Here is a 26,858-nt window from a genome sequence, read left to right as displayed (position 1 = left end):
ACGGTATCTGGCCAACTGAAGAAGAGATCCTTATGTGTGCCCATTCCAAAGAAAGGTGATCCAACAGAAGGCGGAAATCATTGAACAGTATCACTAACATCACATGCAAGTAAATATTTGCTGCAGGTAATTCCCAGACAGTTCCAAATGTACATCAAAAGGGCTGCTGCTAGAAATCCAAGCTGGATTTTCGAAGGTGTGGAATAAGAGAAATCACGGCTGACATCAGACAGACCTTGGCTAAAAGCAGAGACTGCCAGAAAAATGTTCGTATTCTGCTGGTGCAAAGGCGTCGCACTGTGTAGATCATAATGAACTACAGATAACATGGAGAACAACGGGAATGTTAAGAACATTAACCTGTGCTCTTGCAATGCCTGTACAAGGACCAAAAGGCAGTTGGACATACAGAACAAGGGATTGCTACAGGGCTTAAAGTCACACAGGGTGTGAGACAGCATTGTATTCTTTCACTTTACTTATTTAAACTGTATGCTGAGCAAATGACCTAGGAAACTTAGGATGATTTGAAAGAAGAATGCTGCATTAGGAGTGGGAGGAAGGTGGCTTATTAACAATCTACAATATTCAGATGACACAAACTTGCTTGCTGAAACACTTGCTGATGGAAATCAAAGACAGCTGCAACCTTTGGTGTGGCTTTCCACACTATGTAAAAGCAAAACAAAACTCCTCATACTTTGACAAATTAGGTACGTCATGATAAACAGGGAAAAAAATGGAATTGTCCAGGATTTGATTTTTTTTTCGATCCACAATCAAGGCTCATACAATCGGCCGACATAAAAGAGAAAGAAAGAAATCCAGCGACATTGTGTACAAGCAAATCTCTTTAAATGGTCAAAAGAGCAAAGATGTTTCTTAAGAACTAAAGTGGACATGTAAAATTTGGACACTGAATAAAGCAGAAGTGGTGCATCCGACTAGCCATGTTGGTGAAGAATATCGAAAAGTAACATGGAGGGCCAGCAGAACAAACAAATTTTTGTTTGAGGAAAACAGCCACAATGCTCCTTAGGAGCTAGGATGCGAAGAATTCATCTCAAGCCCTTTGAATGGGTTATCAGGAAAGACTAGTCCCAGGAAAAGGATATTAAGCTTGGTAAAGTAGAAGAGCTTTGAAAAAAAAAAAAGGGGGAAAGCCTCAACCAGATGGACTGACACAATGACTGCAACACTAAAGCCCAGATGTAACAATTGTGAGTTCCGTGTAGGACTGGGCAGTGTTTGCCTCTGTTTTACACACGGTCACTAAGAGTTGGAACCAACCCACCAGCACCTAACCACAGGCTCAGAAGGAATATCTTAGTCATGTACAGATAGAATATAGAAAATGAGAGGTCCAATAACTTGGTGCTCTGACAAGAAATAAGGAAGTTGCTACAAAGGGACAGAGAAGGGGGGAGGAGGGGGGTAGGCAGCCTGAATTGTCATTCTTAGCAGTAAACTCATAGCACAGGCCCCAGTGCCAGTAAAGCCAGGGTCAACTACAAAAAGTTCAATTAGTACGCCAAGAGGCCAAGAAATATTTTAATGTGTTTTTGTTTTTAAGTTTAAATGGCAATACAACCATAACATTGGTACATCACAGAAACAAAAGTCTTTGCAGGCAACACTGATTGGACGTAGCAAAACACTTGGCAGGTGACAATAGAAAAAGAACCTCTAAATTATGTACAATAGTAGAGTGATACCAAGAAACAGTTTTATTTAATGTGACTCAAGATTTACTTGCCATTATCTATTACTTATTTATTGAGGTTTGTAAATAACACTTATATAGAGGCATAGATGTGTAAAAAAGAAACATCGTGAAAAAAATACAATTTTTCAAATTTATATGAAACTCAAAGTATAAGTGTTGTCCAATATGGAATGTACCTACATTTGTTCATAGTAGGGCTTGGAAATCCGTTTTAAAATTGCTTTTATATTTTTAAATGAGACAGATAGCCCACCATGCACATTCACTGTTTTTTGCCAGCTTGCTGAAAATGAGTATTTTCCGGTAAAGTCTGTTTTTTCATCCCAAAGTCTACTATGATTTCCTAGAAGTTGTACTGGCCCCATCGTGGAAAAAACATTTCCACGAAGACTCCGGTGGCAGCTTCTGCATGAGGGGCAGTCTGAGATTTAGGAAACAAGTAGAGGAAGTTAACAGTCCAAATCCTTATGAAGGATGACATTCAGTTATTAAATTTTAAGGGGTATCCAATGGCTTTTTCCAGGCATTCAACTAAAGAGCCCGCAGAAAGAAAATCCCTCTCCACTTCTACAAATTTGATGTAAATGGATTTGGGAGAAACTCCAGGATCCACAATACAGTTATGAGACAAAAATCCATTAATACCAATCCAATCTTTGCTAAAGGTTTTGGTATTAGCTTGGAAATGTAAAAATAAGCATTGCTGTAGAGTCCTGACCTCAGCAATCCCGAGGTAGCAATAGACAATTTGGGTGGGCTCCATTTCCACCTGCAATGAGGTTTGTGCTGACAGGGTTTCCATGTCAACCCCGCCCTCCTTCCCTGGGTCCAGGGACTGTCGCTCCATGTGCGGTGAGAGAGGCCTCTCGATACATTCTTCATAGCCAATGGCATAAAGGCCTGGGCTCTTAGGAATGCCTCCTGGCAATAAATACTGAACAACATTTCCTCCAGTGGGTTTGGAGTGAGCAATGGGTATCCAGTCGACTTCCATGTGCAGCTCCAGACACCTCGCTTCGCTAATGGTGATCTCTAAGAACTTGTAGTAGACATTTTTCCAGTTCATTTTCTGTACTCGAGTCATAATGATCCGCCCTTCCGGCTTCTCTGAGTTGAAGTACTCCCGAAGTCGCTTGCCTAGGGGCACCTGGGAGCTGATTTCAGCATAATGGTACCGGATGTCCTCTTTCCAACGGGTGTTATAGCCAATTCCAAAAATGGCCAGTTTATTTGAAAGATGAAGCCTGGAAAAGTCTGTCCAGCTCTGAAATAGTTCCCATTTCAACTGTACCGATTCCAAAATCTGCACAATATTCTGCATGATATCTCTCTTCCTAGAAAGAAATAAAAAACAAAATTTCTCAGGTGCCTAGATCAACACTCTCTAACAAACTTCTTTATTGTCATAGACATGACCTTTAGTTCTACTGCATAATAAGTGGGCATTAGCACTTAAGTCATAACTATTAAGGTATTGCATCCCATACATTATTTAATTTGTAATTTAACTTTAAAAAGCCACATCTCACTAGTGGCTACTACATAGGACAAGGCAAATCTAGACAATCACAATAGTAAAATTTGAGAAACACCCCCAGAGAGATTGTCTCAAAAGTCCATAATAAACTGCTTTCCATTCTTTCTATTGTCTGGCTACATCAGACAGCAGCTCCGAGGATTTCGGGACTCTAAGGATCACACCTATGAGGAGGCTGGAAAGGTTCAAGGTGAAATGGAATTAAAAGGTAATGGAATTTTCCCATGAACTTCTTCAATCCCCTTTATGGCTCTGATCATGCATACTAATGATGGTCTTCAGACCTAACTACCCGAAACACGAAACTGTACTCAAGAGAGGGTCAAATGCTGCTTAAAATAATTAACAGTTTAATTTCTGCCCTCAAAAATCTGATGCTAGTTCAATACAGGTTTGTCTATACTTGCCTGGTGTAGCGAAATAAATCAGTGATAATGGAAGACAACATACAGATAAAATAACATTTTCTTCAATTTGTTTGTAATTCGTCACTATTCACACACTTAAATGCACCATAAATTTAGGAAGGGTAATCTCAAACCATTCACATGAAAGTTTCTACCAGAGAAGGAGTCAAGAAAATGAGTTGGCTCTTCCAGGAAATCCTTTACAAAGGGCGGCAAGGGTGTAGAAATTGTGTCAATTTTGACGTGTACAGTAAGACAGTAAGAAAATATGTGGATATTCTTGTCTCATGTGCCGTTTAACTCATATTTTGTAATGGATACAGAGGAAGAAGAGTTTTGGGAATTCTCACAGAAGCCTTCCACAAAGCCATTCTTAAACTGTCCTCTTACTCTCAACTTTTAATTTGTAGGATGACAAAAGAACTAGTATCTTGTTTTGGCTGCTAATTGAAGTCTCAAAGGGGACCTTGATTTGCCCTCCACACTTCAGTTTGGCTTACAACCGTCTCTAGTGCGATCATCTAGAGAAAATCACTCTAACTTGGGAATTATACCCACCTTCTCAGGGGACACAGAAGCACTTGATGGTGACCACTCTTACATGTTTGGTTTGTAAAACTCGTGAGGTTAAAAATATAAAATTAGCTCCACATTTCTGCATGAGTAAATAGTGTAATGAAAAATTATTTCTCTTATGCACTAACCTCCTGTATGTAGTTTTAAAATGTGTTTTACTGATCTCAAGAAAAAGTAGGCTAAGGAGGTGACATGAAGGGTAGATCTTTGCCTGTTTTATCAATGATGTACCTCAGTACTTGACATAGACACTTGAAAAATATTTGTTGACCAAGTGGACAACTCCTCATCACAGGTGAAGGATGTTGCATTTTACTGGTGATTAAGCCAGCCACTTCAGGTTAATTCCACCCTGAGGGCACATTTGGTTTACATATTGGTCAGCAGTTCGAAAACCCCAGCCTCTTTGTGACAGAAAGATGAGGCTTTCTACTTCCATAAAGGGTTAGAGTTTAGAACTCCCAGAAGCAGTTCTATCCTGTCCTATAGAGTCATTATGAGTTGGAATTGACGTAATGGCAGTGAGTGTTTTTTGTTTTTAACACCTACAAAGAAAAATAATCCAGTTAACCAAATGAAACTTTATTTTTTTCATTTAGCACCGTCACTGGCCTAAGTCACCTTACCACTAAACTCAGATTTACAAGGAATAGCTCCAAAGACACTCTTGCACCAGGAAATCAACAACCCAACAAGAATCATGTGAGCTGCACAGGTTGGATATTTCAGGGAAGCCCATCAATTTCCTATGTGGTTGATTTGATCTAGGCTTGACATGCCGTGGGTTCCAGGCTAATAACAGCTATTCAAAGCCATAGAGCACAAATGAGAATTAGACCCACCAACTTAACCTTACAGTGGCTCATCGCATATACATCATCCACCAACATTTTAAGACTCTCAGTTTTCTTGGGAAGTTGCTATGCCATTCTAATAGTACTGCTACTTGTGTGCATGTGCGTGTGTGTGTGCGTGTGTGTGTGTGTTTGGTGTGGGGTTATAAATAGTCAAAAACAAGCCTCTCTATACCAATTGTTCAACAAGAGTAGATTTAGGACATACATGTCACATAATATTTTTCCATCTTCACATAAACTCATAATTTTTCCCTTCTATTTTAGCATGCCTTCCATTACTGAAAACACATGCTATGAACAACAAACCCCAAGGGCAAAACCGTTTGGTCATGAGAGTTAAATAGTTCCTGAGATCTGTGCTGTAGCTCCTGTTTTCTTAAGTTACAACCACAGGAAAAGTTCAGGTGCTTTGGCTTTGGTGGTAGTAATTCTGTGAAGTTGGAGTCCATCCCCAGCTACACTGACTACAGGGCTTGCTCTGCACGTCTCTAGTGGCTTCAAGGGAGAGGTAGGGCATTTTGTGAAACAGCTGATGGCTAGGTTGGGGACAGAGCTCTGAACCTGTGATAACTCAGTTTTTAAAAACAGTATTCATAATGCTCCCCCTCCTTTGAGACACTTTGAGATCACAATCTTAAAAAAAAAAGAAAGAAAGAAAAGAGAAATCACCTATAATTCTCACCAAGAGATGGCCTGAAACGTACAGATCTGGACCATAGCTTGCTTGCTTTCTTCTTTGAGTGCCTTAACGATTATGAGTATGGGGAACAACTCCTGATGCTTGAAACCTGATTTTCTCCTCGGGCATGGAATCAGATGACAATAGGAATTCTTTGATTCCAAAGAGATACTTTAAAAGAGCAATGAGTATCCACAAAGGAAAGGAAATGGCGTTGGCTTGCTAAAAGAAGAAACTACAGACACTCCTCATTTATCACGTATACATACTAGGTGTGTTATATGAAAATCAGTGCCATGTGACAAGGGATGAGGACGACACCATGTCACAGCAGAAGGATCACTGTGAGACAACAACCAAGCATCATTATTCAAAACTGCCAACGCGCGGAGAATCACGACCCAAGTCAACACGTAACCTTCACCATCATAGCCAGTGTTACTCTTGCCTCATGCCTTGACATTCACTATTGCCAGAGGTATGCTGTTCCTGCACACACAGAAACTTATATTTAAGTGAGGATTTACTTAAATTATTGAAAAAAACTACAAATGTGACATTTCTGGGAACTGCACAGTGTGATAGCCTTAGAAAAATGATGATGCTAAAATCTTGGAGGAAGATTCGTTTTTCCTCTTAAAACTGCTTTCTATGCCACAATTATAAATGTAGAAAAGAAAAAACTCACTGAGTGATCCTCACTCATCGACCCTATGAGCCAGGATAGAATTGCTCCCTGATTTAATGAGAATGTAGCTCTTCATAGAACAAGAAAGCCTTATATAACAACTGATTGCTTCAAACTGCTGAACTTGCAGCTAGCAGGGCAAAATGTAACCCATTATGGCCACAAAGCTTCTTGCATTTATAGATGTGTCACCCCCAAATTTTGTTTTTTATTCCCAAAATGTAATATAGGAATTTCAGTGTACCTTTGGCCCTATCATCTTACCCAACGCTACATAAATTTAGAGCTCTGTGACTCTTTAAAAATACTTTTTATTAGGAACAAGATTAGATCACAATGTCTACAGATGGATATAATAACACTGAATATCAATGGCCTGAACTCAGGCATTAGAAAGCAGAAGCTAAGAGACGAGCTGAGGAAACATAACCCATCGATTTGCTGCCTCTAGGAGACTCATTTCAAGCTTGCAGATAAAAACAGTTTGAGAAAAAAGCCTAGAGAAAAATATACCACACGGTAATGCAAAAAAGCAAGGGTTGTGATCTTACTATCTGACCAAATTCATCTCAAGATACAGGTCATAACAAGAAACAAGGATGGGCAATATATAATGCTCAAGGGAACAAAAGACCAAAAACAAGTGAGAAACATATATGCACCTAATGAGAGACCTGCAAAATATATAAATCAAACACTTCAAAAGATGAAAAAAGAGATCACAGGCTCAAAAATTATAGTTGGTGACTTTAATACACAACTCTTTGAAAAAGACAGATCATTGGGAAAGAAACCCAACAAGGAGGCCAAAGATCTAAATAGCACAATTGGACGACTTGACTTGATAGATATTTTCAGAGCTTTGCACACACATGCAAAAAAAAATTCACATTCTTTTCAAGTCCACATGGCACATATTCAAAATAGAGCACATGCTGGGACACAAGTTGAACTTGAGTAAATTCAAGCACATAGAGGTTATACAGACATCTCACTCAAGATAAGCTAGGAACAGAATGAAAATTCCTCAATATTATATAAGCCATATATGAAAAACCAATAGCCAATGTGATAGTTAATGGAGAAAAGACAAAAACAATTCCACTGAAAAAGGGGACCAGACAAGGATGCCCCTTAGCCCCATTCCTAATTAACGTCATACTGGAGGTCCTAGCTAACAACATAAGACAAAGAAAAGATATTAAACCTATTCATCTGGGGAAGGATGAGGCAAAATTATCATTATCCACAGACGCTGTGGCTCCATATATCGAAGAGCCCTTAAATTCCACAAGCAACAAATGAAGGAACGGAGGAATATGACAGAGTGGCAGGATACAAAATCAACAAACAGAAGTCTACTGGACTTCTCTACACATCAGACAAGATCACAGAAGAGACGATTAAAAAGGTAGTACTCTTTACAATAGCCAAGCACAAACTGAAATACCTAGGGATATGCCTGACTAAAAAATTGAAAGATTTGTTTGAGGAAAATTATAAAACACTACTTCAAGAAATCAAGAGTGACCTCAACAAATGGAAGAATATCCCACGCTCTTGGATTAGCAGACTCAATATATCAAATATGGCAGTTCTGCCCAAGGCACTATATAAGTTCAATGCTATCCCGAGACGAATACCACCATCCTTCTTCAAAGAATTGGAAAAACAGATTACCAACTTCATATGGAGAGGGAAGAAGCCCAGAATTAGCAGAGAATCCTCAAGAAGGACAAAGTGGGAGGGTTTGCTCTACCTGACTTTACCATGTACAATATACGGCCACAATAGTCAGAAATGTGGTACTGGCATAATGACAGATGTCCAGACCAAAGGAAAAGAGCTGAAGACCCAGAAATAAAAACATCACCATACAGGCAACTCTTCTTTGATAAGGACCAAAAAAATATTAAATGGGAAGCAGATGCCATCTTCAATAAATGGTGCTGGAAAAAATGGATATCTACCTGCAGAAAAATGAAGCAAGACCCTTACCTCATTCCATGCACAAGAATCAACTCAAGGTGGATTACAGACGTTGAGATAAAACCCCAAACTATTAGGGCCATTAATGAGGGAACTGGGACAAACCTGAGAATCTTGGCACAGGGAATACATAGGCTAGCAGAAATAGGGAAGGACACAAATACAGAGCACAAATAGACAAGTAAGATAAGACACCTGTGTACATCGAAAGAATTCAACAAGAGAGTAATAAGATAGTCCACTGACTGAGAAAACATTTTAGCAGTGGCACATCAGACAAAGGCCTTATTACTAAAATCTACAATACTTTGCAAGCTTACAATAAGAGCAAAACTAATTGCCCGCTGAGGAGGTGGGAAAAGGACCTGAACAGAAGTTTCACAGTGTGAAATCCAAACGACCAATAAACATATGAGAAAATGTTCCCGATCATCAGCCATAAGAGAAATGCAAATCAAAACAACTATGAGATACCGCCTAACACCTCAAAGATAGCCCAATTCAAAAAATCAGAAAGCAACAAGTGTTGGAGGGGCTGTGGTGAGATAGGAACTCTCATCCACTGCTGGTGGACCTGTAGGTATGTACAGTCACTATGAAAATTGATTTGGCAATATCTAAAACAGATGGAAATTGAGCAACCATACGACCCAGCAATCCCCCTACTGGGCATATAACCCGAAGAGGCAAGAAACAAACCACAGTCAGACATTTCTGCTCCAATGTTCATTGCGGCACAGTTCGCAATCGCAAGGAGTTGGAAACAACCCAAATTTACATCAACAGACGAATGGATTAAAAATTGTGGTACATAAATACAATGGAGTACTATGCATCGCTAAAAAGCAGTGATGAACGCATGAAGCACATAACCGCATGGGAAGAATTGTAGGACATTCTGCTAAGTGAAGTAAGCCAAGCACAAAAGGACAAGTATAACATGAGTCCGCTGAGGTTAAGTTAACATATATGTAAAAAGAAAGAACAGAAAAGTAAATGCAAAAGGGGCACAGGGAAAAAGCTACTGTATACAAACACTCCAGGGGTGAGGTCCAGGTAGAATGACAGGGGCCAGACAAAATCTAGTACATATGGTAGCCAACTAAAAATGGGGGGGAGGGAGGAAAGGGGAAAAGAAAAAAAAAATACATGATGCGGGAATAGGGCACTGACCCACCCAGGGGAGGGTATTGTTTGTGTCTCCACAGGGAAAGAGGGAGCAGATTTAAAGTCAGCGTCAGACTAATACAGCAGCCATCAAGGAGTGGGGAGCCAGTGGAGTGGCCTGAGTGCTTGGCCCCTGTACCAGCTATGTGGACAACTGTCCCTTCCCCCAGAAGAATTTACTTGAGAGGACAGCACTGAAGCTGCAGCTAGGGGAGAGGGGCACGTCTGATCAGAGCAAATGGGAGAAAATGAAGGGGGAGGAAGAGAGAGGAGCACATCCTGACCCACCAGGCCTGGAGGATGATATCCCCGCTCCGAACAGCCAATGCCCAGTGTGGACAATATGACTAATCTCACTATGAGACACACCATCCCTTGATGGCCCAGGGCCCTAAGCGAGACAACACTGGAGATTCAGTGTCGGGACTGGCCCAGACTGAGCCTGTGACACCGAGGCAGACCACTAAAAGCGTGTGGCAGACCTACCTTGGGAGCAAAACAGGGAGCCCTTGAGGGAGTACAAAGGACTGACTCTGGGGCCAGAGCATGGTACCCCATCGGACTGGCCTGAAGGACACGCCTAGAGATCAAAAAACAGACCTTGATCTATTTAAGGGTTTTTTTTTCTTTTAAATAATTTATTCGTCTACGGGTAATTGGTTTTCTTTTTTGTTGTCATCACTGTGTTCTCAACTCATCGCTTATCTTGCTATGGTTTGGAGGTGGTGCTGACCAACCCAGGGACAGAGGAGCAACAAGTGATCCAAAACCACTGGCAAGGAGGGTGTGAGAGGCCTGGTAGGCATTCAGCAAGAGCAATGTAATGGAGAGAGATTACTGAAACCCAAATGAAGGCTGAGCATGATAGTGGGACAAGAGGAAAGTAAAAGGAAATAGAGGAAAGAACTAAGCAACAAAGGGTATTTATAGAAATGTAAAGACTGGAAAAAAAATAAATTAAAATTTAAAAAAATAAAAATAAATAAATAAATAAAAAGAAATGTAAAGACTGAAGTGGATATATGTAAATATATTTATATTAGTGCGGGGAAACATCAGCATGCATATATTTATAGGTTTAGTATTAAGCCAGCAAATGGACATTGGGCCTCCAGTCAAGCACTTACTCAATGCAAGAACACTTTGTTCTATTAAATTGGCATTCCATGATGCACACCTTCCTGACACAATTGCTCAAGAAAAATGTGTGCATAAGCAAATGTGGTGAAGAAAGCTGATGGTGCTCGGCTATCAAAAGATATAGCATCTGGGGTCTTAAAGGCTTGAAGATAAAACAAGCGACCATCGAGCTGAGAAGCATCAAAGCCCACATGGTAGAAGCACACCAGCCCCTCTGACCACGAGGTGTAGAAGGGATCTGTTATCAAGACATCAAGAACTAAAAATCGTATCAGTGGATGCCCACCTTCTTGAACGATACTGAAGACAAACGTGTCCATAAACAAAAGTGGCGAAGAAAGCTAATGGAGCCCGCCTATCAAAAGATATGGCATCTGGGGTCTTAAAGGCTTGAAGATTAAACAAGCGGCCACCGAGCTGAGAAGCATCAAAGCCCACATGGAAGAAGCACACCAGCCTGTCTGACCATGGGGTTTAAAAGGAACAAGTTATCAGACATCAAAGAACTAAAAACCATACCTGTGGGTACCCACTTCCTGATACGATCACTGAAGACAAATGTGTGCAAAAGCAAATGTGGTGAAGAAAGCTGATGGTGCCTGGCTATCAAAAGATATAGCATCTGGGGTCTTAAAAGCTTGAAGATAATCAAGCAGCCAACTAGCTCAGAAGCAACAAAACCCACATGGAAGAAGTACACCAGCCTGTGTGACCAAGAACTGTCGAACGGATCAGGTATCAAGCTTCAAAGAACAAAAGCTCAATAGCATTGTAAAGGTGGGTGAATGCAGAGTGGAGACTCAAAGCCCATTGGTAGGCAACTGGATACCCCCTTACTGAAGGGATGCGGGGAGGAAATGAGCCAGTCAGGGTGCAGGGTAGCAACGATGAAACATATAACTTTCCTCTAGTTCTTAAATGCTCCCCCACCACCACTATCATGATCCCAATTCTACCTTACAAATCTGGCTAGACCAGAGGATGTACATTGGTACAGATAGCAACTGGAAACACAGGGAGAATCCAGGGCAGATGACTCCTTCAGGACCAGTGGTGAGAGTGGCAATGCCTGGAGGGTGGAGGGAATGTAGGGTAGAAAGGAAGAACTGATTACAAGAATCTACATATAGCCTCCTCCCTGGGAGATGGACAGCAGAGAAGGTGGGGGGAGTCGTCGGACAGTGTAACATATAACAAAATAATAATTCATGAATTATGAAGGGTTCATGAGGGAGGTGGGGATGGGGAGGAGGGTGGGGTAAAATGAGCAGCCGATTTTAAGGGCTCAAGTAGAAGGCAAATGTTTTGAGAATGATGATGGCAACAAATGTACAAATGTGCTTGACACAATGGATGTATGTGTAGATTGCAATAGCAATCATACGAGCCCCCAATAAAATGATTTAAAAAAACAACAACAAAAAAACCCTTTTTATTGTGAAGCGGGAGGAAGTTTAGAGATCATCAGTTTTAAATTCAACAAGTCATATATTATTTGGTTTCATTCATTGCAATCCCCTCAATGTAAATATCACTTATCCACCTCCTTCCTATTTCTATTCCTCCTTCTTGAAACCCTTCTGAACTTTGTTCTTGGGTAAATGCGGCTCTTTTGATTCCAAATGATTGGTTGTTCTAAGCCTGCAGTGGTTCTCAACTTTCCTAATGTCACGACCCTTTAATAGTTTTTTTTCACGTTGTGGTGACCCCCTCAACCATAACATTATTTTCTATGCTAATTCACAACTCTAATTTTGCTACTGTTATGAATCGGACGACTCCTGTGAAAGGGTCATTTGATCCCCCAAAGTGGGTAAGAACCACTGTCTAAGGTATGTATTCCTCTGTAGTGTTATTCTTCCCCTTACAGACCCCTGTGAAAGGGTCATTCGACCCCAAGGTCTGTATTCCTCTCCAGTGTTATTGTTCCCCTTATAAGTCTATTGTTTGGCTGAAAATTAAGCCATTTCTAGACTTAAAGGGTGACTAAAGGTAGGAGCCCTAGTGGCAGAGTGGTTACAAGTTGGGCTCCTCACTGCAAGGTCAGCAGTTCAAAATTACTAGCTGCTCCTTAAGAAAAAGATGAGGCTTTCTATTCCCTTAAAAAGTATACAATTTCAGCAAACCACAGAAGCAGTCTAGCCTGTCGCATAGGGCCATACAATGTGTCAGAATGGACTTGATGACGGTGAGTTTGGTTTTCGGTGTCAGGCCCATAGTCTCAGGGGTTCCATTAGTCTCTATGTGACAAGTAAGTTTGGTCTTTAAAAAATGATTTTGAGTTTTCACATTTATTTCCCACGGTACCTAGCACCTTAGGATGGGATCCCTTTTGGAGCAGTTGGCAGTGATGGTCGGACACCATGTTGTTCCTTTGGTCTCAGGGTCATGGAGAGTGATGTTCACAGGGTCTTTTAAAGTCCACTGGACTAACTGTTTTCATGTGTCTTCAGTTTTTACCATTCTTCTTTTCTCCAGACTGAGAGAGACCAACAGTGTACCTTCAATGGTCATTCAAAAGCTTTTAAGACACCAGTTACTACTCATCAAAAAAAAAAAAACAGTTGTGTGCTATGTTATGTCACCTGAGCAAGCTATCTTCAAAATCACAGTCCAGTACAACCAGCCCCACCTATGACTTTATTTTTGCACCTTATTTAAAAATCTAGGTATCTACACACTCACCCACAAGCACACCACACAAAGACACAAATTTTTAGGTAGCCTATTTACTTCTTGCTCTATACAAAATTCTCCAAATTTTAGATTAGTTGCTGAGAAACACAAACTAACAAGTTGAGAAGGAATAACTATGTGTGCTCTCTCAGTAGCATTGAACCCCATTGCCACTGAGTCAAATTCTGACGCACAGTGACCCTCTAGTAAGACTGCTATCGGGGTTCCCAATATTGTAAATCTTTATCAAAGGACACTGTCACATCTTTCTATCCAGGAAGAAGCTGATGGATTCCAACTGATGAACCCTTGAGTCACAAGCTAAGCTCCTAACCATTCTGCCAGAGGGCAACAGCAGCTTTCATGGCATGTCTCAAACGCAACTTACTGCCACCAAGTCGATTCCAACTCATAGCAGCCCTTGAGGACAGAGTAGAACTGCCCTTGTGGGTTTCTTAGATCATAAATATCAATGGGAGGAAAAAATATCTCATCTCTCCCCCCGAGCAGTTGGTGATTTTCAAACGCGGCCCATCACATAGGCCGATGGCGATGAGTTTCTGAATCCTGTTAACAGCGACTTAGCTTAGGCAACACACTTTGCCGAATGGAGAAACATCCACTTACTGTGCTTCCTCAGAAGACTCTTGTTTGATTTTTAATGTTCTCTTTGTAACAGGTATTTCATCTGAAAGGCAAAATTTTTGAAGCAGATTATATTTTCTATCACAGTGGCACATGCATTTTTACAGATAAAAGACATGTTTGCATTTTTCAATGCCTGACTTACTCTAGTGTGACTGTCTAATATCAAGATTTATAAATGCAACTCTTATGTAATAAGACGCATACTTTTACATGTATAAGATTCTTCAATGTTAACAACCAGTGGATTTCTAGCAAGGCAGCTAAAAGTTTAGTTTCCCATAACCGTAATTTCAACAGAACAAGAATGAAAGTAATGCTCTTAAACTTCGATGTTCTATGTACAGAGCACTTGTTGCTCAAACACCAGAATCAACATACTCTGCAACTATGTCACATTGGTTTTGTCCCCAGAAAGGTTTGGGGGACCTACATTTCTAGAAAGAAAAAAAAACAACAGACCTCTGAGACAGCAAAGTAACTTAGATCTTATTACTGTGTTTAAATTAGAAGTTATAGGTCAATTAGCATCTTTCTTTTTTATTATACAATTTTCTTATATCATCTTAGTGTTAAATTATACAACCTGTCTTCCAAGACTTGATATATATGTAAATTATATTCTTAAGAAATAGATTAGCATTTAATCTTATTATTTTTCTCTTGATTTAGCATTTCTCTATCAGCAGGAAGTCTGTAAAACAATTCCCATGGACTTTTTACATTAAGTTAGGGAAACACAATTTCATCACCAATTCTACTTGTTACTTTCTAGAGGGTTGTCTGAGTCCCCACTGGGAGTAAGAACAGTTCCTTTAATAAGTCATAATATAACTTGTTATTATAAATGGTTCCAGTAGAAACTTAGTTCTCACTGCCACTGAGTCAATTCTGACTCACAGAGACCCTCTAGGACAAGGCAGAACTGCCCCTGTGGGCTTCTGTGACTGTAACTCCTCATGGTGGTAGAAAGGCTCATCTTTCTCCCACAGAGCAGCTAGTGGTTTTAAAATGCATGTGATTCAAAAAGAAACAATTATACATGCCCCTTTAATTAGGCAAAAAAAGGTTCCGATTTGATGGCCAACAGCATTATTTTTCTGTTTTCTTTTCTTTTTCTGTTTTCATGTATAAGTCACACCAGCTAATGTTGGGATCTTGCTGGCACCCAAATCACTAAATGAACACCAAGCACTAGCTGGCAAGCTTAAGGCTAAGCCAAGGATGCCCATAGTACCCCCCAAACACTGGTTATATGCCTTGTGTAAAGAATAAGAGTGGTACATAGTGAGAACCAGTGAACATATAAAGGGGTGTGTGTGTAATGTACATATCGACTTTCTTACCCAATTCCTGATCTGTTGGATAGCCATGGAGATCCTGACTGTGGTTTCCCCAGTCCTCTTGTGAATACTCCTCCATAGTGCTGCCATCTGACTCCAGCTCCTGGTACAACCCACTACTGTTAATAAGTACAGGCTGGCAGGGCTGAGCATCCCATCCTCCCTGACCAAACACCTGTTCCAACTGTTCAAATGTGTAACTGCTCTTTCTTTTCCCAACACCATGTTCTTTCACCCGACTGTAACACCTGCGAAGGGTCTAAGACACAAAGTCTTTTGTTATTCCTTTAAAGCTGTACTTCCTCTTCCAGGTATGGACCACAGATATTCATTACTATTAGACAGACACAGACAAACAAACATAGACACATTGTTACAGGAATGCTAGATTTCAAATTTATTATTATATTAGAAATAAATTACTAATTTAGCATTTATTGAAACATGTTATATAATTCAAACAATTATTTTGCAGTTAATTATCCATTAAACAAGAAACATTACACATTATTGCATGTAACCCACACACACATTTTATCCCCACTCCCATTTTAAAAGAATAAGGGGAAAAAACAAAACAATAAATACCAGCCAGCCAATAGGATGCACACCTGCCACAGAGGGAGAGAGCTGCGATTGTGCCCAGAATTTAGAAAAAGTGAGGGAAAGGAGGACAGGAAGAAGAATTCCCAGAGCAAAGAATATAACCTGCCTTACTCTTAATTAAAAAGGAACAAGACAAAAATAATCGCTTAAACCATTAGCTACTAAAACGTACTATTCACGTAGTCAATATTCATTATTAACCAGTCTATCTTTGGAGAAGCTGCTAAAATTTAGAATAGTCAGATCAGTAAAGCTATAAATTCCTACGCTTAAATATCAATAATCAAGAAATAGTACACTAATACCTGTGTCTGAAAGCTTACCAATAATCTCCCCACTCTGTCAGCTAAACAGACCAACAAATGAGGCCAATGATATCTTCTCAAGGGGTGGGGGTGGAGATTGTTAGGTCACCACTTTTACTGCCACATGGTACACAGAAAATATAATTGTGCAAGTCCACAGATCAAATTGAGATTAATTTGATTATCACCTACAACTCCTCAGTTCTCTTCATGGTCTTTATTTTTAACATATATTTCTGATTATTAGTCCAGTTTTCAGGGTTTAATAGCCTCTTACATGACATTTCAAAAGATAAACCAAGGACTTAGTCCCAGCTTCCAAGTTTACTTTAGCTCCATTTGTAGTCTCTGTCACCACTCGGTCTCCCTTTGCTTTCTCGAGTCTCTCTTCTACTTTACTGGGCTTCATTCTAAGAATTTTCTTCAGATGAAGGCCCTTGTTCCTGATGGCTTACTCAACTGTGTAACAAGCCAGTTCTCTGCAGGCTGAATTTGGGGGCATTAGCCAGACTACAACTTTCTCCTGAATGTGAGGTTACCTTCCATAAGCCAATTCGAGGGTGAGTAAAACAGCACTGTCACTAGGGTTCCATTCACACGTGCATGTGTTTATTTCAACCAGGCTTAAACGTGTCTCGGTGGTCATTGGATGGATGTAGACAAGTTCTCGCCATAATATACTTGTCTTGGGTGCCTGAAAAAAAAAAATCCTTGAAGAACAAAAAAAATTGCGAGAAGATCAGCAAGCTCAAAGAACTGATCTTTCCATAAGTCTTTCAAGCATAATGGATGCCAGTGAAGATGATTTTAGGAAACAAATCATAATCAGGGACTAATCTGGATTTACCTATCTCAGGGGTCCTCAAACTTTTTTAACAGGGGGCCAGCTCACTGTCCCTCAGACCCGTGGGAAGGCCGGACTATAATTTAAAAAAAAACTATAAGCAAATTCCTATCAACACTGCACATATCTTATTTTGAAGTAAAAAACAAAACGGGGCAAAAACACCCGGCAGCCTGGATAAATTCCTCAGCGGGGCACATGTGGCCCATGGGCCGTAGTTTAAGGACCTCTGAACTATATGATCCAGAGATTTAGATTCCATTAAAACAGTGGCTTCTAAGGGGTTAAGCTGAGTCAGTTAAATTAAAGGCAGAGAGGTCACCTCAGAAGGTTAAGACGACAAAGGAATAACTAATACATTTTCTTTTTTTTCTTTTTGTCTTTTATAACAGGACAATCATGAAGGCTTCTTATGAAGAGGTTTCTAGGAAAACTCCTACATCGGTGAGGAACGGCCAGGAAAATTGTACTGAAGAAATGTTTTACCATCACAGCAATGCATCAATTCATTCTTCAAGGGCACCAAGGGCTGTCCTATGAAAACTTCACTAGGAAACCTTACTTCATCCACCCTACAGCCCTGAGCTTGCCCTTCAGATTTTTTGTTCCCCAGACTCGAAGAACATTTAAAAGGAACACAAACAGGATTTGAATCCCCGAGGATGTCACAACTGCTGTTTGGACATGGTGCAAAGGGAAAAGCACCAAATCACGGTGCGGGTTAGAGAGAATGAAACACTGCCTTTAGAACTGTAGATTGAGGTGATGGTGAGAAACAACGGCCTCCCATTTTGATATTTCTGTTTAGTAATGGTTTCTGTGACTCGGTAGCAGTATTTTTTCTTTTTACAGATCCTCACACATCATTTATTCTAGTCAAAATACAACTCTTATTATTTATTAAACTTCCGTAAAATGTTCAGTACAAACTACAAGACACTCTGTCAAATACTTTGCACATCTGTCCCTTGAGGTCAGAAATCTGGGAAGACAAAACAAGTAATGAAAGCAGGCTACCCGTGGCCATCTTCCGCAGACATAAACAGAACAATAATTAGTCATGCCACTTCAACACCAGCCAGCCAGCCAGCCTATCCATTCTCCCTTTCTTCCAATCTCTTCTGGAATTACAAGCAACTGTTTTAAGAACTGAGACTGGTGATAAAGCATCCCTTCTTTCTCTTTGTAAAGGGACAGTCACAAGCCTTAACACAAAACTTTCTAGAATCAAGTGGAAATATGAACTTGGGAAAAATGTGTCCCAGGCAAACCTTCCGATGCAAGGAGACAAATGGGCGCAGCTGATCTTCCTGGACTTCTACACACTCCTTCTTCCCAGTGCCCTCTGCTTCCCTTGCAGGGACTCAAATTTGAACACAAACATCTCCAGCCAATCGCTTTCTATCTCACAGCATCTAGTTTCTGCCTCCAAGAACACCCAGCCAATCTAACTCTTCCAAGAACCATAAACCTGCTCATTTTACCCTTCCAAGAGTCATCAATGGAGATGAAAGTAAAGCCACTGCCTATCATTTATTGGCAGCCTACATACAAGTATTCCACACACACAAGAGCTCAGTGACTCTGTCACTTGGGGTAATTTTTTAAGACAAGGTAAAACAGTCAATGTTCCTTCGTAGAAAAGTCTTTAAGAACCACCACATGTATTAAGTATAAGTAGATACAAAGCCACAAATCTTAGCTTAATACCTGATGGGAGACCACAGAAAGGACTCATTTTCTTCGAAATCATCAAATTGAGCTTAAATTTTTACACGTCTAGGGAACTATGCATTGGGATGCTAGTAATATCTAATAGTTAAATATATGTAGAAAGTCTGGTGATCTATTTTACATTTAATTTGAAAAATTGGACAGATCTTGCCATCATGAAGTAAGCTTCATAGATACTTTTATAATATACTTTTACATGTGATAAGCTAATATGGAAAAGATCTATTAGATGCCTGAAGAAAAGATGCTTGGTAACTGCTATAGTGACAAAATAGGAATTGGAAGTATTAAAATAATGTGACAACTATTTTTAAATGGACTGTAATTCGCTGAGCATATCAACTAAAATGGGGGCTGTGGCAGGGGAATTGAAACTCAAGAAAATATTAGCATGATTGCTACTGTCGAAAACAGTGGAATTAGTCAAACCTGAGGGAGTTCAGAAATGCGTTATAAAGGGATCATGGAGACCTTCCGGTTCTTCCTATCAAAAGTAAGTCAGGAAAGGTTATACTTTCCACATTTGTTAATGATTAATGATAATATGTAATTAAAAGATTCTGTTATCACTTTAAATGAAACAATTTAAAAACTGATTCTAAATCTGAGCGTAAATAATGCTCGAATCTAGGAATTCACCTCCTAGATTCAACGATATATCAGATTCAGCAAGAACCTCAATTTGGCTTTCATGGGGCACTACCATACAGACTCGAGTATAAAGTTGACGCGAATATCAGCCGAGGCACCCAATCTTACCACAAAAAACTGCATTGAAAATGTGCTGGGAAACTCGGCTTAAACAAGAGCATATACAGGATGTCCTCTTCCACACAAAAGTCTTACTTCTCCTCCCCTCTCTTTATATTACTCATTTCAGAATTGTTTTAAAATTAATGACTCTGGATGACAAAGCGTATACTTAAAGCTATTAGACTTAGCCACAATTAGGATTAATAATACTTTCCTTATTGTTAGAAATCTCCATGGGACACTGGTATTATCTCAGTTTCCCTTTCTGAGGGATTCTGTATCTTCAATGAGGTCATAGGGGTAGAGAGCAGGAGTCCAGAAATCTGGACAGAGCTAAAGCAGAGGTAACAGCTTGCTCAAATGGTTAGATCAGAGGAGATCACGGGCCCTTATTTCATCTGAGAGAAGTGCCAGGTGAATGCTTACTACGTTCACCGGTCTATGTATTTAACGACTACAAAAGCAAAGAACTGGAGAAAAGGCTTCAAAGGTGTCCAATCACCAAAGCAGGGAAAAAATGAAGATGGCTGAAAACTGACAAGGATAAAGTGAGAGTTCTGCCAAAGTTTGGATTAGAGTGAAAGGAACGGAGAGAATACAAGAATGACATCCACTGTGGATGAATGTAAGGGGAGTCTATGGGAGAGAGGGGCAGGTAAACAAAAGCAGGGCTTTGAGATTAGCAGGATTTGGGGGTTTAACGGCAGCAATGCAGAGAAAGACCCAGGGTTACAGTACACGTAACATTAAATACAGTGCACAATGCAGCTAGCTTGCCAAAGTAAGTAAATCCAGTATTGGGTTGTATGAGCAGAGGAATCACATGTAAGCTATGAAGGTGGCTCTTCCTCTCTATTCAGCACCGGTGAGGCCACAGCTGGAGCACAGCATTCAGTTCTGGGCATCGAACCAGCTACAAGAGAGGGAAATTGTAGAGTTCAGAAAAGGGCAAATAAAATAATGAAAGGCTTGGAAATTAAGATTTTTAAGTAGGGCCAGTGGTTTCATCAAAGCCCTTTCTGACATTATGATTTTGGAATGAATATGCTTCTTTGTCTTCTAATCCCTCCTATGACTTTCCGGAAGTGAGAAGAATTAAATTCTTCCCAGGTTTGTTAGTTCCAAACTAAATATATCATAAGCATATATGCCACCAATTTGGCTAGACCCTCAATAATTTTCTCAAAATTTGCCCCAATTCATACAATCCAAAAATAACCACACCATGACAAAACCACTGCTCTAACAGAGCTAACAGTAAGTGAGAGTATATTACGAGGAATAGAAATAAGGCATAACAGGTATGCAAACGTGTTGTTTCAAAAATATCAGCAAACCCAGGCTAAGGTGTCATATGAAAAATCAAGTCAAACTGCAAGGATAGCTTAGTTATAAGAGCAGAAAACAAAGAAACAAACAAAAAAAGAGTTGGCAACAATGTTATGAAAAAAAAATAAGCAGAAAAGATTCTTGAAATGGTCATACTTGAAATGGATTACATAGTTTATCTGAAAACCCCATCAATTAAACATGATTAATTTGAAATTCCTTTTACCCAAATGATTACTACACAATACACTTATTGGCTAGTAAGGCCTTAAAAATATCATTTTTGCATGACACGGGAGGCCTGCGAAATAACAGAGAGTAAATCTTTAGTGACAGATTTTCTTCTAAAAGTGTTAAAATAGTACCTCAGTCTGAAGCAGCAAGTGTTTGCAAAAGAGAGCTTTCTTTTTTAAAGTAGTTAAAGTTATACTGCTTTCCTATTACTATTATAACTAGTTGCTTAGTTAACCGAAGTAACAAAACAACACTCAGTTTATTTTTATATTTTAAGACTCAAAACGTACTAAATTAGCTAAGTTTTCTTATGGAAGTAACAAAAATAGGGAAGGAAAAACAACTTTAAACTTTTAAGTAAAAATAGCTACTACTCATTTACCAACATAGCATCCTAATACTAGGCTGTTATGCAAAAATTGGCATTATGCAAAAATGGAAAAAACTTGTTTTCAGACCATTAATTTGTTCAACTGTATTTTAATTGAGAAAATATGATCATAGACATAGTAACAGTTAAGATTAACTGACCCACTGTGATAAGACCAGTTACACATTATTCCTCTGTGATGGAGGTTTAGAGCTATGATTTTAAGACCCAGGGTTTTACCCATTTCACTTTCATCCTGTGTTGGATCAACGCTTCTTTCCTTCCTGGACCCACTTTCAGGACCTCCACTCCCACCCCTGAATGTCCTGTGTTCACACCCTGGAACCTGTTGGACCCTCTGGCCTTGGCAGGTGACAGAGAAAGTGGAAGCTGTGGCACTGGAAGCTTTTGGCAGACACTTGGTCCCACAAAGCAGGAGACTTCGGGCCCAGTTTGGCTTATTAAGGGCTATCATTAAACTCACAAGCATTATTTCCAAACATGCTTCCTATGCCTTTTCCTTTCCTCCCTCCCACCCCACAGCAATTTTGAATAGCAGAGCCTGCAGTTGCAACTGGAGCCAGGACCCCAGAAAGGGCACCTGCTGACTTGCTATTGCCCGTGCTCCACCAGAGACCCAGGGCAAAGAGTAGGCCAGCCCCCCTGTGGTAACCGGACATTGTGGCAAGTGGGAGAGGAAGTTGAGGGACAGCACAGCCCAACTCCTGGAGATCAAATGAAGATCTTCCCTGAGGGAGAGGATGCTCCACATCATCACTGGCTAATGTGCCAAACAGATTCTATTGTCATAAACCAGAAATGGCGGATAACAAGATAGTAATTAAGTAAGCAGTAGAGTTCCACATTTCAGCTCACAGCTAAATGGGTAAGAATAAAGGATAAATTACATTCATAGCGTCTGACAGAGAGCTACAACTAATGAGGAGTTAGTTGTCTGGAGTAAAATTTTTGGAGCAGCACATTACCTATTTCTTTAGGTTTTATGCTCATTCCAGGACACCTCCCTCAAAAGACAAAAAAACACAACACAACAACAACTTCACTGCAGTCAAGCTGATTCTCCTTGACAGAGTTCCTGAAGGGCAGAGTGAAGCTGCCCCCAGGGATTTCTGAGGCTGTAAGTCTTTCCAAGACTAGAAAGTCTCATCTGCCTCCTGAGGAAGAATGTGGTTCCAGAGTGCTGACTTGGAGTTAGCGGCCCAATGTGTAACCTACTGTGCCACCAGGGATCCTTTTTGTACTTTAATTTCTGGCCAAAGGACTAGGCCCTTAAAAAAACAAAACAAAGAACCTAACAACAACAACAAAGCCAGCAAATGAAGTTCCCACTCCCCGCTTTCTTAGTGCTGTGAGCAAAGTTTTGGAAAGTTATCTTTCCCCTTTAAAGTGGGGGGTGGGAGGCATTTTTCCCCCTGCCTTTCTACAGCAAAGATTATTAACCTTTTAAAGCTTTGGATCCTTTGACAGTCCAATAGAAACTATAGATTCCCTTGCCAGAAAAAAATGTGTGTGTGTATAAGCACACACAACACACACACTTGTCCACATAATTTCAAGGGGTACGTGAACTCACTAAAAAAGTACACACAAGACTCTCAAGTTAAAAAGAATTTTTTTTTGTTTGTTTGACATGTTGATAAGCAGTCTGATATATTCCTCAACATAATAAAGGCTATATAAGACAAACTAACAGTCAATATCACACTCAACAGGGAAAACTAGAAATATTTTCCCTGAAAACAGGAACTAGCAAGCATGCCCCTTAGCATTACTCCTGTTCAACATCACACTGAAAGTCATAGCCAGAACCATCATACACCAAATAGAAATCAAGGAGATACATATGGGTGAAGAAGTGGAACTCTCACTATTTGTACATGCTATGATTCTACATATTTGAGAACCTTAAAGACTAGAAAAATATTGAGAAAAATCAAGGGATTCAGCAGAGGAAAAAGAATACAAAATTAGCAAGCAGATATCAACTGGATTTCTGTATACTACTGAAGAAAGCTCTGAAAAGACATAAAGGAAAAAGTACCATTTACAACGCCACGCATGTGGGAAACAAGGATTTTTCCCAAGCTGTCTCCCCCAAATGTATGCCCAACTTAGCTGCTTTATATACTTGGAGGTCATCAGAAGTAGATCAGGGGTCATTCTCCCTAAGGGCTATCTGCCATCTAGAGCAAGCAGTCACCACTGTCAATCCCACAAATAGGGCCCACTCCCTTCTGATAAGGATAGTAATTATGTTTCCTTGTAGGTGACCCCAGAGAGGTCAAGCACGCCCAAGGGTGACCAAGGGTAGGCCGCCATCATGAATCTAGGGTTGCCCTTGTCACAGTATACATCTAGTTCCTCCCCCTCCTATCATGTGCACACCCCTAGCTCATCCCTCTCCTGTCACGCTTATGCCCATTGTATATCCCCTTCCTATAATATGTATGCCTATGGTACTGCCCCTTCCTGTGATGTGTGGTTACCTGTAACCACACTCCCCTAAATAGATATAACCCTGGGTTAGCAATTAACAGGGTCCTAGAGCCTCCTGCAAGGTCTACGTCCCACCTCGTCTTGGCCCACACTGTGTGTGCACCTGGCTGGTAAGATCATGGCCATCCAGGAGGTGAGCATGCTACCATGAAATGTGTCTATTATTTGACTCTCTCTTCTACCTCACACGATGCTCTTAATGACTTTAATATAATCTTTATATATCTCAACTGTACAACTGTGCTTACTGAACCTGTGACTACTGGGGGGAGGGCTGGCTCCCCTGATTCCAACCACACTCCTGGCTGAACAGTGACTGGATTTGAACCACCCACCAGCAAAACCCTTTAACCACTGCATCACCAGAGGTCACTGAAAATAGTGTTTCCAATATCTCATCTTCTGGGCCCAGTTCTCTAAGCAACAGTGCCTCCAGATAAATACTACTGGAGCCCAGACCTCACACACTTTGGAGCAATCACTTTGCACAAATAGGGGGAAAACTCCCTTAGCGTCATTATAATTGTTCTTACCAAAAAAGTGCCATCTCTACCAAGGAGGGAGTACAGAGAAAAATGCCATGACTATAAACAGGAATCATTGCAGTTAAATCTACAAGAATTCTACCAAAATCTTAACTCTAGCAGGGACTATGTGATGATGGAAGCTGTGTATGTAAAATTCAACTCCGTATCTGCCATAATAATGCATTTACATGCCTAGATTAAAAACCACAAAATGGGTCAACAGCTGGTAAAACTTCTAGCCTCAAAGCCTCCGCATTTGAACATTCAGATCCACAATGAGAGCCACACACACAGTGAGAACTTTCCTTGCTCTCACATTCTGCACAATTCATGAAGCAATGGAAACTAGCTTTCGCAAAGGCGCTTCAGCAGAAACGACTGAGCGATCTAACTCTGGAGGCATGGACACCACAGATTAGCTACCAATCCTCAGCTAAAGCAACTTTCATTGTGTCCACTAACACCAGTCCAATAATGCACAATCTAGCTACAATCGGGTCTTTCCGATTAGCAGGGCATCGCAAATCTTATTCGTTCTTCGTCACCCAACTTGGAAGCAGGGCAAATGACACAAAAGCCGGCCTTGGGAAAGTGCTTTTTGTATGGCTCTGCCACCATCATGCCAAGAAAAGTCCACAATTAGGGCTTTCCCGGCTTCCTCCTCCTGCCCCTCCTCAATCTCAGGCCAGGCCAGTAGTGCACAGCTACCTAGGAATCTCTATGCCTGGAACAAAGCCCGCCGGCGGGCTGGCGGAGGGGTGTGAGGTGCGCCAGCGGCACCCGGACTGCAGCCCAGCACACAATGAAGAAACCACCAACTTCAGAGCGCAGGCGCGTCGTCCACTGGCAAGAAAAATGCGGGGTGGCAAGAAAAGTGGGGGGGTGGCAGGCACGCCCAACTGCAAACTCAGGAAGCGTACGGGCTGGCGGCTGGCGGGGTGGGGGTGAGGAAGGTGAGAAAACGGAAAAGAAAGCCCTTCCCGGGGAGAGAAGACCAGGGCGGCCAGGAGAGTCGCGTCCTGGGCCCGGGAGGGGCGGCCTGCCCTGCCCTCAGCCGGCCCCCGCCCGCAGGCTCGCGCCCCGCCTTCTCCCTGCGTCTGCTTGGCGGCCCCGGCCGGGCGGCGGGTTACCTTGATGCGCTCCCGGCACTGGGACGGGGTCCGCTCGTAGCCCAGCTCGGCCAGGGCCCGCGACACGCGCTCATACATGGCCGGCCCCGGGGCCTTGCTGCCGAACACCGTGCCGGCTCCCTCCAGCTGCTGGTACCTCGCCTCCACCAACCGCTCGTTGCCCCACACAGCGATGAGCGCGTTCGTCTCGGCGGGCGTCCACGACATGCCCCGGCAGGCGGCGGCCGCCGCGGCCCCGCCACCCCCGCCGGCAGGGGAGAACGCCACCGCGGCCGAGGCGGCGGCGCGGCCCCCCGGCCCCAGCCCCGCGCACGCCGCTGCCCCCGACCCCGCCGCGCAGCCCGGCCCGAGCGGGGAGGCACCCCGAGGCGTGGACGGCTCCGACAAGGAGGGGTTCCCGTCACTCAGGCCGCCGGGAGAGGCCGGGGAGAGGACCTCCATCTTCGGGATTTTGAGCGGCGAGTTGGCAGGCAGCTCCGAGCCACAGGGCGCAGCCATCTTCCGAGCGGCCGCAGCGGCACGGCCCGGAAGTGACGCGCCCGCGCATCCGGCCACTTGGAGCGCGGGGCTGCGCTCGGCCCCGGGGGGCGGTGGGCGCCCGGGAAGGTCGCTGCGGCCCTGAGGCCGCCCGCGAGCCCGCCCCAGCCGCCTGCTGCTCCCGGGGCCGAGGGGCGGGGAATTGGCTGCTGGAAGGGTGGGATCTGGAGGGCGCTCGTGGTGAGGAGCCTCCCCGCTTTCTCCTTATCTCAGCCCCGGGAGTGAGGGGTGAGCCTCGGGGGCGCCAGCACTTAGGAGAGCTGGCCGGGTCGCGCTCTCCCTGTGGGCGCTCCTCCCTTTCAGCTGGCCTTGAGTGTAGACAATGACATGCAGGATGATGGCGGGCGAACCTACCGAGTGCGAGCGCTTCTGGAGGGAGATTTGAAATAGCAAATAAGGACCAGGGTTCAAGTTTGGATGCTGATGTTGCTTCTCAAGAACTCCGAGACCGTTATTTGAATAACAGCAACTCCCTGACCCCGGATTGCCAGTTAGTGTGGGTGGGTGTGACCACTTCTGGAATTAGATATGTTTAGTACGTT

The 26,858-nt window shown here is 42.0% G+C and overlaps 1 protein-coding gene across 7 annotated transcripts; it reads right to left on the bottom strand.

Annotated features, from left to right (window-relative positions):
• Positions 1 to 1,518: 1,518 nt before the first annotated feature.
• MSANTD2 (Myb/SANT DNA binding domain containing 2) lies at positions 1,519 to 26,459 on the bottom strand. Of its 7 annotated transcripts, XM_075564146.1 has the most exons (5): positions 25,780 to 26,368; positions 16,881 to 17,035; positions 15,434 to 15,533; positions 14,070 to 14,130; positions 2,921 to 3,060 (listed from the first exon to the last, which is right to left on the bottom strand). In XM_075564146.1, the coding sequence occupies exons 1-4, from the start codon at positions 26,275 to 26,277 to the stop codon at positions 14,101 to 14,103; spliced, it is 783 nt and encodes a 260-aa protein (XP_075420261.1). In that variant the 5' UTR covers positions 26,278 to 26,368; the 3' UTR covers positions 2,921 to 3,060; positions 14,070 to 14,100. The 7 variants fall into 7 exon arrangements, with proteins under 7 accessions (XP_075420259.1, XP_075420258.1, XP_075420260.1 ...); XM_075564144.1 differs by lacking the exon at positions 16,881 to 17,035 and having other exon boundaries at positions 1,519 to 3,060; positions 15,434 to 15,689; positions 25,780 to 26,459; XM_075564143.1 differs by lacking the exon at positions 16,881 to 17,035 and having other exon boundaries at positions 1,519 to 3,060; positions 25,780 to 26,323.
• Positions 26,460 to 26,858: the final 399 nt, after the last annotated feature.

This window comes from Tenrec ecaudatus, chromosome 12 (genome assembly GCF_050624435.1).
Source record: "Tenrec ecaudatus isolate mTenEca1 chromosome 12, mTenEca1.hap1, whole genome shotgun sequence".
NCBI classification, from domain to species: Eukaryota; Metazoa; Chordata; class Mammalia; order Afrosoricida; family Tenrecidae; genus Tenrec; species Tenrec ecaudatus.
Note: the sequence above shows the minus strand (reverse complement) of the source record. Positions and strands in the feature narration are given on the sequence as shown.

Excerpts from the sequence above, each read along its gene's own strand:
- MSANTD2 (XM_075564144.1), bottom strand. The coding sequence starts at position 26,277 with ATGGCTGCGCCCTGTGGCTCGGAGCTGCCTGCCAACTCGCCGCTCAAA. Across the intron at positions 14,131-15,433 it reads TCCAACAGATCAGGAATTGG|ATGAAATACCTGTTACAAAG; the intron begins GTAAGAAAGTCG and ends TTTGCCTTTCAG. Across the intron at positions 3,061-14,069 it reads GAGTCTTCTGAGGAAGCACA|GAAGAGAGATATCATGCAGA; the intron begins GTAAGTGGATGT and ends ATTTCTTTCTAG.